Below are 21,215 nucleotides of genomic sequence, written 5' to 3' on the forward strand. Positions count from 1 at the left end.
TATGCCGCTTGGTCCTGATTCAATAGATAAAGGGAAGAGAACTTATTAAAACTGTATTCATGTTAAATTTTAGATTTTTCTGAGAAGTATAAGTGCATTATAAGAATGTAAGTTTCATTTTTAATGCTCATTTTTCACAAGCGTGCTTTTTTATTCAAAATAAATATTTTCTCAACTTTTTGACAGAAAACTGAAATTTTAAGATATGTTTATTTAGTAGCCTTACAGGTATTGAAACAATGTTTTCGTGAATTTAATGTAAGTTATTGTAAATACGTACTACTGAAGATAGTGTATTACAAATTTTGAAAATATTCGCATGGAATTGAATTAATAAACTACTGTTACATCATAGACAAGAGATATGTGCCCATGTGTTAGAAAAATGTCAGCTCTATAGCTTCAACAGATTTCGGGAAAATAATTTAATATTCTGATGATAGGAAGTTGCGAACCAATATCACCTTAAACGAATAATGCGATAAAAGTTTTGTTATGTAATATTAGTTACAGTTAAAACATATATCTGGTAACTTTGTTTTGTACTATAATATTGTTTTGATTAGTTTATTGATTACTTTTATAAGATACCATCAATATCAATTCCAACTTATCATGTCATACTCAATCTCTTTCTTTGGCATATCACTTTCTTTATGAATGATGTGTTTCATTCACTTAGTACAATATTTAGTTGTACCACTATGGAATTTATGTGAATATTCTTTCGTAACTCTAACGTTTAAAACATAACTCCAATATTAAAAAATTGGTGTTGGTACTTTTGTTTTACAAACAATATCTTAGATAACATCAAACAGAAAGAAGTCATATAAAAATGACAACATAACAATTTCACGTTCCGTCTGAAGTTTGTACACCACTGCTTTCTTAATCTAACAGGCTACTTATTCATATACACAATCCTTCCTCCTTCCATACCAGCGCTTGATGCCCGCGTACGACGTCAAGGTCAGAAAAATGCACTTGCTTTGACATCAGTGGTTTACAGGAATAGCTAACACGTGTTGAACTGCCATTCTTATGTGTGGAGATTTCTCTGAGGTACCCTATCCTGAAAGTGTTTACAATACCTTCCAAAAATGTCCCACGAAATAGAGAAAAATCCCTTGTAGATTATTTGATAAAAACGCTTATTACATGTTCTCAAAGTCATTTGATAAAATTACCAGCCTAATGGTTGATACCGGTTATCGGCTTTATGTTGAGACCAGCCAAAATTTCTCGCCTGACCGATGAAATACCGGCTAGTTGGCAACCCTGTTTATGAAACAGATTCTTTATAAAAAGCTAACTAGTATAAAGATTAATATTTCTATAATCTCTGTATGAAATAATTACAGGTTAATACAGGTTACAGAAATACATGTTAATTCACGCGTATTTTATATTTTTAAGTGCTAAATTTCAACTTAGGAGAAACTAAGTTTGTTAACCAGAAAGTAATAAGGCTGGTTAGGATGCAATTCCGTATAGCCTCAGTAATGCAATTTGTTGACACAGCTTTTATAAATAATATAGAGTTTAAAAATAAGAATTTTAATGCAGTCCCTGTTGTTTAGTAAGAGAATACGCGAATTATTTTGCTGCGCATATTTGTTCGTTTGAGGGGCGTGTGCTGCAGCGACGCGTCACGAGCGTAGTACGGTAGCTGTCGCCACCTCCTGCCTCGGCTGCGGTCCTGCTCACTGAGAGCCTTCGAGAAGCAGCAGCACGCGGCCTTGTCCCCCACGTTGCACAGCGCCGAGCCCCCCATGCCGGCTATTGCATTTGTCACAAGATCGAAAGCGTTCCAACGAAATTCGGGCAATCAGTTTTATTAACCCTTCAATGATACCGTCGTGTAAAATAACTAGCGTTTTAGAAATTAGACACTGGTTGAGTGGAAGTGAAGGAAGGACTGGCTGAGTGCTTCATGGTCTTAACTAACTCTGCCAGTATAATAAATAAATAAATACAATTGGCCAGTTTATCCAAGTAATGTTTAATTTTGCTTAACGAATCTTAAATTAACAGACTGTTTATTTTTAACGCTTTGTTAATGTATTTTCCATTTGTTCAACATAATTTTGTTTAAGATAACCAGCACTTAACTATAACGTCTGTTAGCACCAAAGAGTTTGTAATACTTACTATAATCTTTTCGCTGTAAGAAAAATCCTAATGTAAACAATAGCACGTGACTGAAGTGAGGCTTCACTGGCCACTGTTTGGCGCCATAGATTCTCAGTACATTTTCCCGCCTACTATTGTACATTCTGTTTCATGTTAAACATTTCCCGTTACTCGTCAAGTAGGCCTAACCTCACTACTATGCATTCGTTTGCTTAGAAAACATTTACTTTATAATTACTGAAATTAAATTATTTTTAAGTCTTATGTCTTCACAATGGACAGTTGAGGTTGCAGAAGCCATACTTCAGTATCAGGTGCTTACGTGAACAACTACGATCTCAAGTGACGCCAGCTTCTTACGAGAACAGACTACCTCGGTATTACTGTTGGTATTCATCCGCGTTCATAGTACATAACAAAATATAAAAGTAGCTTTTCTTTTACATAGCGTTTTACACATGAGTGAAGTTAAATGTTTCATCTTATTTAACAACTAGAATTATTATTATTTTTTTCAAATAATACAAGATTGTGGTTTCCAAATACGAACTATATTTTCCTGCGTCGTGTGATTGTTTCGATTGGGAGCCAATCACGGGTATGACAGCAACGTGCTTATGTTTACGTTATGATTTTTCTTACAGCGAAAACAGTATAGAAGAGACACATACCCGTGAGTGGCAGGCAAGAAAAATGTCACAAATTCAATCGGCTAGCGTCCGCCATTAAAGGGAGTGTTTGCGGCGCAAAATTCGAAAACAGTACCACAATACATTGATGTAGCCTGGTGATAGACACGGTTTTAAACATCTTTTACAAATGATGAGTCGTGATGAAATAAACATGAATGGCAGAGGAGCGCTATATTTATTAAAGTATTATAATGGTTCATCTTTGGCGATATTCTAAAAAATAAATTAAATCACCCATATACACTCGGGATAATTATGTGAAATATTGAATAATGGCAATGTCAGCATATATACTACAAACTTTTTGGTTAGCACTATTTTAACTACTCAACAGCAGTTGGTAATGATTATACACACGTAAGACAATTTTTGATTGGCTAAAATTAATCCTTAAATTCTATATTATAGCGTAAGTCATGAAACTTGCATAAAATGACAACCTGTTATAGTAGGCCACGCTCCATAAACAAACAGTTGACAAATGAAAGTTGTAGGTGACGTGCTGAATAATAATTACAAAATAAGGTTATATTTCCTCATTGCTATTATGGATACGAAATACGGGAGAAATAAAATAACACTGATGTATTTATACAGTCCAAAGTATTTTTTAAATGTTATATTACCAGTCATATGCTAAACATTCCCTACAGAGAGACACAAAATATTAATTTCGCAACTTTTTTTCGGACAGCTGTGGAGACATGGGCCATATTTAACTGTTAAACGAGTTAACTGCCCGAAATTCTACATTTAAAATTAACAAACTGTTAACAATCTGTTAAACCAAACTGGTGTTGAAAACATACAATTTTATTAATTAACGAACTGTTTAGAGTTTAACAGTCGTTAAATTTTCTAATAATACTTGGAAAAACAGGCCAAATGTCGTTTGAAGTAGATATACGTACATGAAATATAAACCGTGAAGCGGGGTGACTTTGAACGCCGAGGTGACTTTGAACAGTAATTTAGCGCCCTTCTAAATTAAATGCTGTACCCTATTGCGAAAAAACTGAACTAATTTATTGACAACTTAAACAGTTTTTTCGCAATTGGCTACAGCATTTAATTTAGAAAGGAGCTAAATTACTGTTCAAAGTCACCTCTGCATTCAAAGTCACCCCACTTTACGGAATAAGAAATTAAATACCGTATAAGGTGAGTAAACAGCATGCAAGCCAAAAGGTCGCGAGTTCGATTTCCGTTAGGGTAATGGATTTTTCCATATATTTAATCCTTCCGGCCGCTCAATGGCTCTGGAGTATAGAATGTGCCAAGAAGTCGGAATTTTTTAAGAAGCACCATATAGGTACTTATTTTTCCATCTTTGGATTCTTTAGGTAAGATTTTTCATCAGGCACACTGAATTTTACATTGTTTTTCTAACTGATGAACATTTTAATTTTTTTATGTAGAAATGTAATTGCAGTAGCAACTTAAATTCCAAATTAGTTTTTGAAAAAAAAAAGGGACTTAAATTTAAAAAAAAAGTACCAAGATATAGGCTAATTCAATAAAATCGATGTTTCTCAGCCATTCTTGAAGATATATTCAAAATCTCTTTCACATTTTGTTTCTAAAAACACATTCTTTAAAAATTGTCTGAGGCATAATTTTGATACTGGCTTTCAAAATTTTAAGATAATCAATTACATTTTAACAATCCATTTTAGAGGTACTTTCATAGACATATGGAGTATTTTTGAAGTGCAACAAAATAACAAATTTATATTCCAGAGAAACGTTTCCTAATAGCTTAAAGAATATGTGTTTCAAATATCTTGCATGTAACATTAAAGTTTCGAAGATACATAAAATTTTACGCAAATCTAGCTTTCAGGTAGTAGCTCCCTATAAAGCAGGTTTGAATAATTTCAAGGAAAAATTGTTCCGGGGCCGGGTATCGATCCCGGAACAATTTTTCCTTGAAATTACATAAAATTTTGTTTGAGAATATAGCACGAAATTGAAGTTACGAGAAATTGCAACCAAAGTGTGGCATCAAAAACCCTGTGCACGAGAGTTTAAAAAATAGCGTCACAGCAACTGACAAGGGTATAGGTCTAAACGCATACTGAATTATATGTAACATATTTTGCACATAGCTTATCAAAGTGTAGGCCTACTTTAAAGCATTTTTTTTTAATTTATTAGTTTTTCACCACATTAAAACTTATTCCCTTAAAAGATGATCGCACATTGAAGAGTAGACCTACATAATATAAATATGCGTAACGTTATATTTTATTTATAATAATAATAATAATAATAATAATAATAATAATAATAATAATAATAATAATAATAATAATAAGTGCCTACGTAATATGTATATATCATAATTGGTAATCAATCAACAAACAGTTGTGTACAGTAGTGGCAAAAAAACCGGACCGACTCTTGTAGCTGATTTAAGAGCCTTGTTCACTCCAGAGCACGATAGACTGGTAACTAAGACTTTCGTGATTCGAATCCTGCCTGGGAAGAAAATTTTTTTTGTTCCTTATTCAGATTTATTCCCAATACTTTTCGATAGCTGGTAAAATTCATGTTCTGGGAATAATAAGTTAATTAAGTAGTAAAATATCGCTGCAATCGAAAAGTATTGGGAATAAATTTGAATAAGGAACAAAAAAAAGTTTCCTTCTCAGGCAGGATTCGAACCGCTAAAGTCTTAGTTACCAGTATATCGTGCTCTGGAGTGACCAAGGCTCTGAAATCACCTACAAGGGTCGGTCCGGTTTTTTTTTTGCCACTACTATACAAATGCACTGAAACGGAAGGTCATCATTTTCAAAATATGAGTCATTCCACGTCAAATCGCACAGCAACAAAACACCACTTTCTCGTAAATGGTCGAATTTTTTTTTTTTCATGTATTCCAGACATCAAATAAGGAAACACGTTTTGTTTTATTTCCTCAATTATTATTTATTTGTGTAGTTATGGCAATTTGAAATCACAAAAAAATATTTGTAATAATTATAGTAAAATCAATTAGTAAATATTTAACGAAAGACAGTATTCCAAAATTTTTAAGTGTATTTTTTTTAACATCAATATCCTCAGAAATATGACGCTTGAAATGTTGCAGTATGCGACATATTAACGAATTTTTAACATACAATATTTTAAAAACTACTTGAAGCAAGTGAAGAGATAGGTTTGGAAGTAAATCCCGAAAAGACAAAGTATATGATGATGTCTCGTGACGAGAATATTGTACGAAATGGAAATATAAAAATTGGAAATGTATCCTTTGAAGAGGTGGAAAAATTCAAATACCTGGGAGCAACAGTAACAAATATAAATGATACTCGGGAGGAAATTAAACACAGAATAAATATGGGAAATGCCTGTTATTATTCGGTTGAGAAGCTTTTATCATCCAGTCTGCTGTCAAAAAATCTGAAAGTTAGAATTTATAAAACAGTTATATTACCGGTTGTTATTTATGGTTGTAAAACTTGGTCTCTCACTTTGAGAGAGGAACATAGGTTAAGGGTGTTTGAGAATAAGGTGCTTAGGAAAATATTTGGGGCTAAGCGGGATGAAGTTACAGGAGAATGGAGGAAATTACACAACACAGAGCTGCACGCATTGTATTCTTCACCTGACATAATTAGGAACATAAAATCCAGACGTTTGAGATGGGCAGAACATGTAGCACGTATGGGCGAATCCAGAAATGGATATAGAGTGTTAGTTGGGAGGCCGGAGGGAAAAAGACCTTTGGGGAGGCCGAGACGTAGATGGGAAGATAATATTAAAATAGATTTGAGGGCGGTGGGATATGATGATAGAGACTGGATTGATCTGCTCAGTAGGGACCTATGGCGGGCTTATGTGAGGGCGGCAGTGAACCTTCGGGTTCCTTAAAAGCCAGTAAGTAATATTTTAAAAACATGTGGACTTAGGTGGAAATAAAAATACACTTGTTAGTTTATTAGACCCATAGAGTTGACAAAAAAATTAACCGCAATCAGAAATATGAAGATCAAAATTTGTACAATTTTGTGCGATTTGACGTGGAACGACTCATATGCTGTAACTGCCTACGGCGGATCCTCTTTTAAAGCCAACGCTCTTAGGTTCCTACGTGACATGTTTGTCCCCCACTAGCGCTGAAGCTGCATTTCTTATCAATCTTGTGCAAAGTGAATTAATTTCGTGAAACAATATCGAGAAGCGAAAGCAATTCTATTGTTCCGTGAATACATTCACTCGTGAGCTTCGCGCCGGGTTCAGTATCCCGTAGCATGCAAGGGAAATGCGTCGTTTTAATTATAGAGCACTTGCAAGTATGCCAGTGAAGGAAGATTCTTCTGGCGGCTGTACTTTCCAGGAAGACTGCTTTATCAGGGTGTGCAAAACCACTTTCATAAAATAAATGACAATTCCGACGTGCTGTTATCCGGCCTTCTGGAGTCGCTTTCTCTTGTTTCATTACGTACACAGAAGACAGATTCTGTAGCCCGTATGTCAGCGGCCAAAAACCAGTGATAAACTTTTTTTCATAGACAAATGATGACTTGGTTTCTTTTAGTGGTAAATATAGTCTGTCTGTTTGCCTTTTTTTCTTTGATAGTTTTTACTATGAGACGCCGTTGCAGATAGACCAGTTTCATTTCAGTCAATTCGTCTAAAACCCATTCCTACCAAAAATCCTTGCCCTTTTTTTGTTACATTTGGTGATCGTTTGTCTTGGAAACCCCACTGTATAGGATAAGTTTAATTTCTAAAGTTAACAGTATTTGTTATCAAATTCGTACTTTGAGGACAATAATTAATCATAATGTTTTAATATCTTTTCATTTTGCACAAGTTGAGTCAGGGCTTTCACAAGGCATTTGTTTTTGGGGACCTGGAACCATGTTGAATGACATTTTTATGGCTCAGAAGCGTATTGTCAGGTGCATAGCGGGAGTTGATAGTAGAACCTTCCGTAGGGATATTTTTTACATTATAACGTTCTTACTGTTTGTAGTTTATATATTTTTAACGTATTGCATTTAATTTATTCAAATTTTTATTTCACCAAAATAGTGACTTTCATACTTATGATATTCGCAATAAAAATAGTTTATGTATTCCGGTATATCACCTTACAAATATTAGCAGAACTTATATGGTCTTTGGTATTAAAATTTACAACAGCTTACCTGAGGATATTAAATATAGGCTAGAAATAATACATGTTAAATCTTTCGTACACTACTTTTAACACTTGAATATAAATAATTAATTAAATGGCGATCTTACTCGTGTTAATTGTGTAAGCATGAGCGGCTTACAGCTGTTTCGGTGCTTCTTCACACCATCCTCAGAGCCTACTAGATCTCGGCGTCATCTCGAACTTCGCTGCCTGTTGTGTGGATGCGTTCGATTGTTGAAAAGTGTTGAAATGTGGTGTCAAATAGTGTGTGTGTGTGTGTGTTCTGAAATTGATCTGTGTGTTGAGAATTTGATTGGAATGTGTTTTAGTGTGTCTGTATATTTCATATTGTTCTTGTGTTGAGTTTTTGGTTTTTGGGTTGTATGTGTAGGATTTTCATGTCTGTATTTACGTTATTGTATGTGTGGTTAGCATTAGTTATGTGTTCGGCATATGTAGATGTATTGTGTCCTCTGGTTATTGCTTTAATGTGTTCTTTGTATCGAGTTTGGAATGGTCTGCCTGTCTGTCCAATGTAGAAACTGTCGCAACTACTGCGTGTTCAGTTCAAAGTGTGTCATAGCTCGATGTATGACGTCATGTGGCTAGCCGATGAGCCTAGAGAATTCAATCTTCCTACACTTCCGCAGATGCGTATTACTTATGTGCCAGAGAAGTTGCCTAGCAAGTACGGCGTTCATTCTGAAGAGTACTTACCGATACGTACGGTAACTCCAGTAGTGGCAGGAATGTGAACTGTTTGGAAACACGTACTGGGGTGAGTTTTTTTCTTACTGTGGGGATATGGGGAGAGGGTTAAGACGATTACATAGTATAGTATTTGTTGACATTAACTTCAACTGTCAACATGGACACGGAGCATTTGATTTGTATTGTGGAATGTTGCCGTACGCAACCGATGATAACAAATACCCTGGGTACGACTTGCCCGCGCAAACACAGTTCGAAAGAGGTTATGGTAGCACACAGACTTTACAGACCGCCATCTGTTGCTACGACGTTCAATTTATACCGTACACGTTCTCAAGTTCAGATTGAACGCCTTGGTTAATAGGCAACTTCTCTGACATAAAATCTGAAACTCGCTTCAAATCGCTGACTCACAACAGTGACGTCATGACACACTTTGAAATGAACACCCCGTATTTCATGTGAGTTTGTATACGCCTGTGTGGTTGTATTTATTTGTTTGTGTTGCTTGTGTGTTGAGATGTCTTTGTAGGGTGTTTTCTGCTCTGTGTGCTATGTTGTATTTCTATTTTCTGAATGAGATGTAGTAGGCTCTGAGGTTGGTGTAAAGAAGCACCGAAACAGCTGTAAGCCGCATATGCTCACACAATTAACACGAGTAAGATCGCCATTTAATCAATTATTTACACAAATAATACTCTTAAATTTAGGAAATATATTTAAAAAAAATTATACAATTGAGTCCCTACAGTCTAGTCTAGAGGATGTGTTTGTGAACTCTTGCCTAATCTATCTTATATTTGACTTTATTGTAATTTTAATGTATTTAAATATATTTTATGCTCGACCATGCCGAAATGTAGTAATTATACACCTGGTAGCAGTCCTTTAATGCATGTCATTAAAGTACACCTACTCATTAAAGGTCAGGTCTTTCAGCCAATGACGACTCAGGTTACAACTGTCCAGCCAATGACAGGTCAGCTTTCTACCGTTATAAAACCGCAAGTATCGATTATTCTCGGATATGCAATCGAAAGAGAATTAGCGAAAAGTCACGGAGGCTGGAAATCCAATACTGTCGCAGAAGGTTATGTTCTGTTACTATAATAATTAGCGTTAATTGTAAATAATATTCAAATAAATTCAATTTGTCATCTCGTTTTTCAATGTCTAATTTAATTTCAATGTTATGTCTGTAGGTTCTTATGGCCTAGCAAGGTCAATGTGGACATCTGTTCCTCGGAAAAAATCAATACTTTCGCGTCTGCGCACATCTCACAACATACGGGACATTGCTAAAAAATTAATAATATCAAGTTTGAAATATGGTCGAGCATAAGAAGTCGTATGAAACTCGCCTATAATGGTAATTAAGAAGCTCGTATGAAAATTATGAAACTCGCTTGCGCTCGTTTCATAAATATCCATACTCACTTCTTAATTACCTTCATTATAGGCTCGTTGCATAATGTACTATTATTGACAATGTCTATGCATTTTTATGCCTTTGACAATAAAGTTCATCCATCCATCCATTCATCCAACCATGAACAGAAGGCATTCGCATCCACAGAAATGGACAGTAACCACTGGGTCATCTCATCTATATGAGGACTATGTGGCAGATCGAGATGCTTGAGAGAAAGAAATGAGAGGCACCTATTGACAAGCAAGGAAGTGTGTAAAGTAAGTGTGTGCCTTACCTTCCCACTTCCTCATCATGTGTATGTTGGAGTCAGGATCCCTGGTGAAGCAGAAGGCATACCCACTGTACGTTGTCCCGATGTCTATCGCAACCACAACGAAATGCAGACACTGTTGAGGCTGCACAGCCTTACAGGGGGCGTTAGTGACCTCGCGAGGCACGTCCACTTCTGCCTTGTTGGCCATAGCCGTGATTTCCGCCAAATCTGCTTTTGCGAGCGCCTCAACCACAGTGACATCGTCCAAAGAAGGCGAGGAATAAGACACGTATGTCCTCGTCAAAGGGTCAAGAGTCATAGTAGAATTGTCCCCTGCAGATTCTTCACTCACTGGAGATAAATTTCGTGGCGTTCTATGTCCATTGCAGATCGCTTGTGACGCTATCATGTTAGCAATTTCTGGCGAGGGGCTTTGAAATATATCGTCATAATTTGTACCATTGGAGGCCTCGCAAGGTTTTTGGGGTGCTGCACTGTGGAGATCGATGTTTTCAAGGGCCAGCTCAGCGGCGACAGAGAGGTTGAGAGTCTTGAAGGCGTGACTCTCGTCCGTGACTTGTTCTTGAGCCACCGGCCGTACCTCTCGCTTGGAGTCCTCGATGACGTAGACCTCTTCCACGAGGTTGAAGGTCTCCCCGTGGTTGAGCTCCATGTCGGATCCGGCCTTCCCATTAGTGAGTCTTGTTGCTATTTGTGGCTGAGGCGTCGTGTCTACGGGGCAGTCAGGTACTGTTACTTCCAGAGATCTGGAACAGTCAGATATAGAGAATGGGTAATACATGTCAAAGATAATGCTACAGGAATTCTTACTCAAAAGGGATACAGGTCAATACACAGGGTTATTCAAAAAGAAAGAGCAGATTTCAAATATTTATTTTAAACAAACTATAATAGTATAAACACTTGCCGCACACTATTGGATAGAATAGAGGAAGGTTTAAAGTTTTATAGTCCAGGAGGTTACAAGCACTCAACATGCGCATCATGTGTTGCGCGACAAACATCAAAACGGTGGTCCATTTCTTGCCACACAAGAATCAACTGGTCCCTAATTATGGAATTCACGGTTCCAGCAATTCGATGTCGTAGATCTTGAAGAGTAGCAGAGAGGTGCGGTGCAAACCCTGTCTTTTATGTACCCCACAGATAAAAATCACAGGGGGCAAGATCGGGGGACCTGGGGGGCCACATACGATGAACACGATCTTCTCCACCTTTTCCAATTCAACGTCCTGAAACGGTGTCGTTCGGATAATGCTCCACTAAAAAAAAGTTCATACACTTTCTTTACAGAAACGGCGCAAAAAACTTTCACCTTCGATAAGTTCTTGCACGTTCGACGACTACGCAAGAATTTTCAGTCCCTCAAATTCGGACTGGCGAGTAACTGCGGCGGACAGGCCGTTGCTGTTTCCACTTTGCTTATGGCCCCGGATCGAGCATCGCGTGTAACCAAACGTTAAAAGAAATTGAACCTTCCTCTATTCATTGGTGTGCGGTAAATACTTCTAGTGTTTATAGTTCGTTTAAAATAAATATTTGAATTCTGCTCTTTCTTTTTGAATATGTACTATGATTAGACAAGGTCAAAAATAAGAAAGTGTATTGATTTCCCTTACTAAAATGTATCAATGATTTCAAATTAATTTACAGATCTTTTATTATATCTCTGCCTCTTGCAACATCATAGTTTGCGGTGAGGAGAAGAGAGATAGCAGAAAGTTGCAATGCTTTTTAATGCTCTGACGCCTACGATCAAGATAAGCTACTTGAAATTCACCGATCACTCACCGGCAGTAAAATATCTGTATTACATGTACAATTACACCACAGGACCGCAAAATATTTCAATGAAGAGTGATTCAGAATAACAGTGAGAGATTTTATTATAATATAACATCTACATATATGTTTTGAGGTAGAGAATATGCCACCATAATATTTTTAAAAACATACAGGGTGAGTCAGAAATATGGCTACACGTTTGATCGCTTCGTATGATGGCAGTATTATGGCTACGGGAAATGAGACATTACCGTTGGAAAGGCAATTCTTCAAATTAAAGAACAATACCAAGCAGAGTCACTTTATCGCCTCAAACTGCTCGCCGTTCAAATCCAAATTTTATTTATTTATTTACTTATTTATTTATTTATTTACTTAGTTACATATTTATTTATTTATTTATTTACTTATTTATTTATTTATTTATTTATTTATTTATTTATTTATTTATTTATTTATTTATTTATTTATTCATTACTTATGGAGAGTTCAGGGTAGATGTCCACCAAGGAATCTTCTTCACATAAATATAAATTAATTGATTTACTGATTTATTGATTGATAAAAACAGTCGTGGTATCACAGATAAATAGACAAAATCAAAAGAAAAACAAGATAAACAAAGTAAAATACTGTATCAACACTGGTTTCCATAAATTCATTTATATAATAAAAAGGGTTTTTGATTAGCCATTCACGAATAACACACCTAAATCTATTAAAAATAGCAATATGTGCACTATAAGCAAGTTTGTTAAACATAGACAATGCAATTGATGTAAACCATTGTTTATACTTGGCTAATCTAACTCTAGTGCCTCCCTCCAGTAAATTCCATTTTATTCCATTTCATCAGAATTCTATTCACCCCTTTGGAGGTAAGATCACAGTCTACTATATACAGTCAGGAAGCTTGAGTTTTGAGTGTGCTAGAAACAATAGACTGTGCCGGTACTATTTCGCATTGTCTGTAATGAGGCGATATTAGCGATCCTAGTGGTGAGCAGCTATCTAATGTTTGCATATTTACTACGTATTGAGCTTCGTGACTGTATACTAGACTGTGGTAAGATCCTCAACGGTATTTTAGTCTCTATTATAAAACTATTTATTGAGCAGGAAGTGTCTTTCAGACTTGAAACTTTCAATAATTGAAAATTTTTTTTGGTAATGCTGTTGTAATGATGATCATGAAATACTAAAATGAGGAATAAATTAATATACATTTTCCGCGATAAAATTGTTTTGCCGTAATAATTTTCCTTTTGACAGTAATTCTGTAATAATAATGTGGAGGAAATCCTTAATAATTAGGACAATTCGTAATGATTGGCACGTCTGCATTATGTACTTTGTAATATTACTGTCCCGTCGGTTTGCCTATTTGAGCATGTTCAGATGTTCTTCAAGCTATTACATGTAAATTACTTTTTGGCCGTTTGGCTATAATTGCCTAGACTGGAGATAAGGATTTTTTTTTGATAGTGTAACTTTTGTTGTACAAAATGTGGAGTTGCTTATGAACTCTTTGACAGTGCACTCACTCACCTGTTAAGGCTGTCGTTGTCGATGTTTTCATCGAGGTCGGAGCCGCTGCTGGCCACGGCGAGGTCACAGGAGCTGCCCTGGATGCCCGAGTCCATGGACAGGTCGTTCCTGTGCTGCCGGGCGGGGCGGCGCCCACACGTGGTGGCGATGCTGCTCAGGTCGTCCGTGCTGCTGTCCAGCGTCACCCCGGCCAGCTCCAGACGCATCCCTAAGCAAATAGTGCCCAAGTTGCAACAACAATGCTTCATTCGGAAGGATATGATGGTAACCATAAGTGTCGCAACTGTGCAATTGAACTACCTATCATAAAACTTGTTGAAGATATTAAAGAATGAATAAATGGTAACGATTTATGATATGATATTAAAATCTCATTTAAGTGTCGCAACTGTGCAATTGAACTATCACAAAACATTTTGAACATACTAAAATATGAATAAATGGTAACGATTTATGATATGATATTAAAATCTCAAGCAAGTGTCGCAACTGTGCAATTGAACTATCACAAAACATTTTGAACATATTAATGAATGAATAAATGGTAACGATTTATGATATGATATTAAAATCTCATTTAAGTGTCGCAACTGTGCAATTGAACTATCACAAAACATTTTGAACATACTAAAAAATGAATAAATGGTAACGATTTATGATATTATATTAAAATCTCAAGCAAGTGTCGCAACTGTGCAATTGAACTACCTATCATAAAACTTGTTGAAGATATTAAAGAATGAATAAATGGTAACGATTTATGATATGATATTAAAATCTCAAGCAAGTTTCGCAACTGTGCAATTGAACTACCTGTCATAAAACTTGTTGAAGATATCAAAGAATGAATAAATTGTAACGATTTATGATATGATATTAAAATCTCAAGCAAGTGTCGCAACTGTGCAATTGAACTACCTGTCATAAAATTTGTTGAAGATATCAAAGAATGAATAAATGGTAACGATTTATGATATGATATTAAAATCTCATGTAAGTGTCGCAACCGTGCCATTAAACTATCACAAAATTCTTTTGAAGATATCAAAGAATGAATGAATGAATGACAACGATTTATGATATGATATTACAATCTCATGTAAGTGTTGCAACTGTAAAATTGAACTATCATAAAATCTGTTGGAGATATTAAAGTATGAATAAATGGTAACGATTTATGATATGATATTAAAATCTCATGTAAGTGTCGCAACTGTGCAATTGAACTATCATAAAACTTGTTGGAGATATTAAAGTATGAATAAATGGTAACGATTTATGATATATTAAAATCTCATTTAAATGTTACAACTGTGAAATTGAACTATCATAAAACTTGTTGGAGATATTAAAATATGAATAAATGGTAACGATTTATGGTCTATTAAAATCTCATGTAAGTGATGCAACTGTGAAATTGAACTATCATAAAATTTGTTGGAGATATTAAAGTATGAATAAATGGTAACGATTTCTGATATGATATTAAAATCTCATGTAAGTGTAGCAACTGTGCATTTAATTGAACTATCATAATCATAAAACTTGTTCAAGATATTAAAGAATGAATAAAACTTTTATGTTGAATATTTTCAATCTTTAATCCAGTTAATGGATTAAAAGCTATTATATAATGACATATAGTGGTCATCATCAGGTCTATATATATATATATATATATATATATATATATATATATATATATTGGATTAGTAGCCCATAGACGAAACTTTGCCAGAATCCTTCACGGCTTCAGAGAAAGATGAACTCTCTTGTGATGGAAGTCTGAGGCAAGTGATCAAGAGAATGGACTTAATAAACTTTTGTTTGGCAAGAGAAAATTAATATTCTCCCAATTCAGAAAAAACTGTGAAACGTTTTGTGGTGTTCACAACTACTCGCTTTTGTACATGTGGGTTTTTGTCTCTAATTTATTTAAAAAATAAGTACATGAATAAGTTGAATGTTGAATCTGATTTAAGACTCGAATTAACTCATTTGAAACCTGACATAAGAAAGTTGTTTCTCGTTAAATAAGCACAACCTTCACACTGAAACTGTGTTCATTTATTTCAATTACAGATTGTAGCATCCGTAGGGATATTATATGTTAATGATGTAATTTTTTTTAGATTTATGTAAGAAATAGTGTTAGGCCTATATGCATTTTTCTGTATATTTTATGGAATAGTCCATTGAATAACTTCAAAGAGGTAGCCTACTGTTTCTTAACTAAATATGCCTAACTGAAGCAATAAATTATTGCTACTGAAGCACAGAAATACAAATTATGACCTGGGAGTGACACATGACGTTTTCCAGTAATAAATTTGTTTAGTGCTTAAATTAAAAATAGTGGTGCGTCATTGAAAAAGGTTAAGAACCGCTGCCATATGAATAGCATAGCTGTCACATTTGTTATTTTGAAGAGTATCGCAAGATATTATAATGTGTAAATAATGAATTAAGGAATGAGCGAGCATTTGAACTTAGATTATTGGAAGACAATGTGATTGGCGCGGGAGAACTTCAAGGCCTATCGGCTTCATTCCGCTTCTGTCGGCCTCCTTCACGGTAAATTCAAAGCACGCCGCCTGTCGTCGATGATAGCGACGCGATAACGCAAGAGTATCTCCTACTGTTGTTGTCCACTGTTGAGAAATGTACAGTACGCAGTGAGAAATTTGAAAATATTCATTTCTCTCTTAGGGAGCGTGTTGATTTGGAAATTAAATACAAGTTTCTTGGTTGAAAAGCAATGGACATTTCTGGTGTGCAAGACATTTCGAGCAAGCAAAACAATCCTGTTGTTATTAAGAAATCTGTAAACAACAGGCCAGTTGCGCTCGGGCGTGGTTCGATTTCCGCTTTGGCTTATTATCTTATTGGGTTTTTTCCCCCGAGGTTTCTTCCAACAGTAAGAAAATGACAGGTAATCTGTAGCGAATCCTTGGCCTCATCTTGCCAAATATCTCGCTATCATCAATACCATTAACGCTGAATAACCTCGTAGTTGATACAGCGTCGTTAAATAACCAAAAAAACAATTGACAAATTCTAGAATAGGACATGTCTTATTTATATCGTTACCATTAAATTATTGTAAGCAATTTTAATCTTACACTGATTGCAGGTCTACTTGGTTTAATCTGGCACTTAACTTACGACAAGCTTGGATTTTTTTTTTTCGCGGTCGAGAGTTGTCGAGACAACTGTCACACACAATTAACACTTTACTTACAAACAGAAATGTGTTTACCTTGTAGTCGCAACTGCAGAGCCCTTGCAGGTCGCACACGATACTGCCGGATCGGATGAATCCCGTCATCGAACAGTCCACTGGATTGTACGCGCATCTTAGAAAGTGCAAAATTCTTCATTCACGCATCAAGAAGTCAACTTCCTATCCAGAAGGCATTTGAAAGTCGTCCTCACTCGGGGAGCGTTAACTTTTTATTAATTTCAGTCATTCGTCACAGCAGTTATTTACAGATGTAATTCCGACTTAGTAATGTCACTTACTGGAAGTATGTAACAATCTTCACAATTTCATTGTAAGCTTCTAGTTGACAGCAAACCTTCTGTACACTAGTTCGTTTTGATATTGAAAGTAAAATTTTATTGGTATAGCGAATAAGGTAACAAAGTAGTGTAAATACAGGGTGTCTCCAATCTTTGGAGTCAAAATTATACAGGTGATAGAGAACTCTAAATTGAGCATTTTGACATAAGGGGCCAGTGGTCGGAAATGGATATTTCGGACTCCACAAGATCTTGAAAGTGTATGTGGGGGACGTTTCTGTAAGCTGCTTTAATTTTCATAACAAACAAATGCCTAGCGCTACCACAGTGATATTTGTTATACTTACTTACTTACTTACTTACTGGCTTTTAAGGAGCCCGGAGGTTCATTGCCGCCCCCACATAAGCCCGCCATTGGTACCTATCCTGAGCAAGATTAATCCATTCTCCATCATCATATTCCACCTCCCTCAAATCCATTTTAATATTATCTTCCCATCTACGTCTCGGCCTCTCTAAAGGTCTTTTTCCCTCCGGCCTCCCAACTAACACTCTACATGCATTTCTGGATTCGCCCATACGTGCTACATGCCCTGCCTATCTCAAACTTCTGGATTTAATGATCCTAATTATGTCAGGTGAAGAATACAATGCGTGCAGTTCAGTGTTGTGCAACTTTCTCCATTCTCCTGTAACTTCATCCCTCTTAGCCCCAAATATTTTCCTAAGCACCTTATTCTCAAACACCCTTAACCTATGTTCCTCTCTCAAAGTGAGAGTCCAAGTTTCACAACCATACAGAATAACCGGCAATATAACTGTTTTATAAATTCTAACTTTTAGATTTTTTGACAGCAGACTGGATGATAAAGGCTTCTCAACCGAATAATAACAGGCATTTCCCATATTTATTCTGTGTTTAATTTCCTCCCGAGTATAATTTATATTTGTTACTGTTGCTCCAAGATATTTGAACTTCTCCACCTCTTCAAAAGATAAATTTCCAATTTTTATATTTCCATTTCGTACAATATTCTGGTCACGAGTGATATTTGTTATTGCTTACAAAATTTCATGCGTCGTTGTAATGCATGTATTGCAGCTTTCAGCAACTGTTTTGAGCTCTAAGTTGTTGCTATGAGGTGTATGTTGTTTTGAAAATAAAACATTAAATATCTTGCTGTTTGATCATCTGGACAACAGATTCTTACCTGCCTGTCTCATGGTACAACAGAAGCCAGGGATAGGATATAAGAGCAAAATGTCATGCATTGTTCTAGATATATCAAGACTGGTGATCACCACTTTGAACAGTTGCTGTGAGATGTAAGTTGTTTATGTGTGTAAAAAATTAAAGAAGTTTGCAAAAATGTTTTTCAAACTTATTATTTGTTCAAGACCTTATAGTTCCTTAAATATACATTTCTGACCATTGGTTCCTACGTCAAAATACCCAGTTTAGAGTCCTCTACCATCTGTAATAATTTTGACCCTGAAGTTTGGGTACACCCTGTATAGTATAATATAGAACAGCTCACATTTTACTCTGTATCTCATTAAATTTGAAGCTATCTAATTGAATTTTTTTAGACAGATTAAAGAAACTCTGATGAATGTAACTTATAAATGTTAATATTGCAGAAAATATATAATAATTTTAATAAAACAGTTTAGAAAAAATCTTGTAGAAAACTGAAAACAGTCAAACATAAATACAAATCTTCCTCAAAAATTAGTGGAAGGATTTGAATTTTTTTTACCGTCTACTTTGTTTGTTTGCTTTTCTTATGTCACCTGAAGATGTCTTTTGTTTAAGTCGAAAATATTCGTGAAATATAATATAATGTGACTTGTGAAACATATAATTTAATGTGATGTAACAGAATTCATTCTGTACTTACACCTCGATAAGTTGCTGACTGAAATTATACAACCATTTATATTATTAGACTCTTAGATAGCATTTTTTTTCTAAGGAAACTACAAAAGTTACATAAGAATTTTATTAGAATTTTTTGTTCAATAATTTATGCTCTATCACCGGTTATTATTATTATATATTTTTTTGCAGTTTATATCGTATAGGCCTATACACTGTATATTACGGGGTAGGGGAGTAGTGGGTACAGTGAGACACAAAATATTAAAACATATGTATGCAAGTGATAATTCAAGTATTTTTAAAATCAAGTGCAATAGAAATATACACGGAGTACAATAATACATAAACAAAAATGTTAATAGATAAAGGACATAATATACAATACGTGTTTGTCAAAAAAATGAAAATGTCTCACTGTTCCCATTCAGGAGGGTACAATGAGACACCACAGTGTCTATTAACGGACATTGAAATGATTTATATTTATTTCAAAAGAAAGGAAAGCTTGCTGTCTCTTTATATTGCCATGTTCTATAGGCTTATTTAGAATCATTTTGATGTCGGACTTCGAAACCATTGAAACATCTGGAACATTTGGAAAAGGGAATTTTCTATGACATTTCAAACTTTTGCGAAAAAATGAAATGAATTTTTGGCGACAACAAAGCTTATAATTTTAAGAATTTAATTTAATTCTTTATCACTTTTTAACATTTTCTTAAATTTTTTGAATAATTTTTTAATTAAGAAACCATTAAAGTGTAATGTATCCATTATTTTAAGCTACAGTTCCTAAATTGGTTACTAGTATGTTCATTTTTAATGTTAGTTAATGATAAATGTAATATAATTACAATTTGTTTTTGCAAATCTTTGATACATGGGAACAGTGAGACGTCTCAGTGTACCCTTCAATGGCATGTCTCACTGTTCCCCTTACGCATAGTTCGTTTAAAAATGTCCCCATCACTTCAAAATCAAAACAAGAAAGACGAAACTTTGCCAAACATAACCTCAAATACTATAGTATTAGGAAACAAAACATTCATATTTCTATTTCCTTTGTATATCCAATATAACCTTCATTAAACACAAGCCAAAATTTTACTTCTAGAGTGAAAAATTACGAATTATTTTTTCATCACTCACCTTTATAACTAGAATTAAATCGAGTATGAAAATACTGTTACTTTACTCATGCAACATACAATTCCACTGTTACCAACATCTCAACATCAAAATTTACCATCTAATAAAAAATGTCTCACTGTTCTCCCTGTCTCACTGCACCCACTTCTCCCCTATCCCCCTTTCAGAAATTTAAAAGTAATGTATTATCACATTAATCGGTTATTAATTTAATTATTTCAAACCAGAGACTGTCAGACGATCGTATGGAGATAAAATAGCAATGGTTGCATGAAACTTAGTGAAAACCAGAATACTGTTAAGAAAATATGTATATTTCGTTTCTTCAACACAAACCGGGAATCAACCTCCCATCCCTTCTGTGAGAAGCTGTCAGCTGTGGTTAAATTGGTTCTTTATTTTAACTATTTATTCTGTCCTCATTTTTCCCCCTATACAGCCTGCCTGCTTCCTTCGTTTTTTCTAACCTCTAAACGAGTCACTTTTTATATTGTTAACGCTTGTAGCTGGCTTCTTACATTACCAAGGCATTTTGTTAAAACGCTCGTCCCACACCTTACCTGTACACGCAAATGGACTTGTACGTAAAAACACTGACGCGAGTACTGAAACGTTTTAAAACTAAAAGCTTTCCATATTCCCGCTCGTATGTATGCGACACAACTGAAGTCGATATTCACCGAGTATGAAATCAAAACTGAAAACAAACGACAGACGCTCTCACGTGTTTACAATAACAACAACTAGACCACGAAAGTGTACAAATGATTGCAAGGAAGCGAAGGCGGACTGCTTGCATGGATGGATGCCCTAATGAGCGATGTCCCGGGGGCAGGAAGCCGCAACCCACTTCTCAGGCTGCATCTCCCTCGATACTTTCACGCTCTGCCACATTCTGTAACGTACAGCCAGCCCCATCACGAGAC

The 21,215-nt window shown here is 35.3% G+C and overlaps 1 protein-coding gene across 5 annotated transcripts in view; it reads right to left on the bottom strand.

Annotated features, from left to right (window-relative positions):
• The window catches only part of LOC138715150 (heat shock 70 kDa protein 12A-like), a 172,419-nt gene that overhangs the window by 54,083 nt on the left and 97,121 nt on the right, over nucleotides 1–21,215 (bottom strand). For 4 of the 5 annotated variants that reach the window (XM_069847838.1, XM_069847742.1, XM_069848094.1 and 1 more), the window contains 2 exons: nucleotides 13,737–13,944; nucleotides 10,404–11,149 (listed from right to left, as the gene is read on the bottom strand). In XM_069847838.1, coding sequence (XP_069703939.1) covers nucleotides 10,404–11,149; nucleotides 13,737–13,944 — 954 coding nt within the window. Of the gene's footprint in view, nucleotides 1–10,403; nucleotides 11,150–13,736; nucleotides 13,945–16,995; nucleotides 17,793–21,215 lie in introns of those variants that run through there. The other variant, XM_069847928.1, reaches the window with a different exon arrangement.

Source organism: Periplaneta americana, chromosome 1 (assembly GCF_040183065.1).
Source record: "Periplaneta americana isolate PAMFEO1 chromosome 1, P.americana_PAMFEO1_priV1, whole genome shotgun sequence".
Taxonomy (NCBI): Eukaryota; Metazoa; Arthropoda; class Insecta; order Blattodea; family Blattidae; genus Periplaneta; species Periplaneta americana.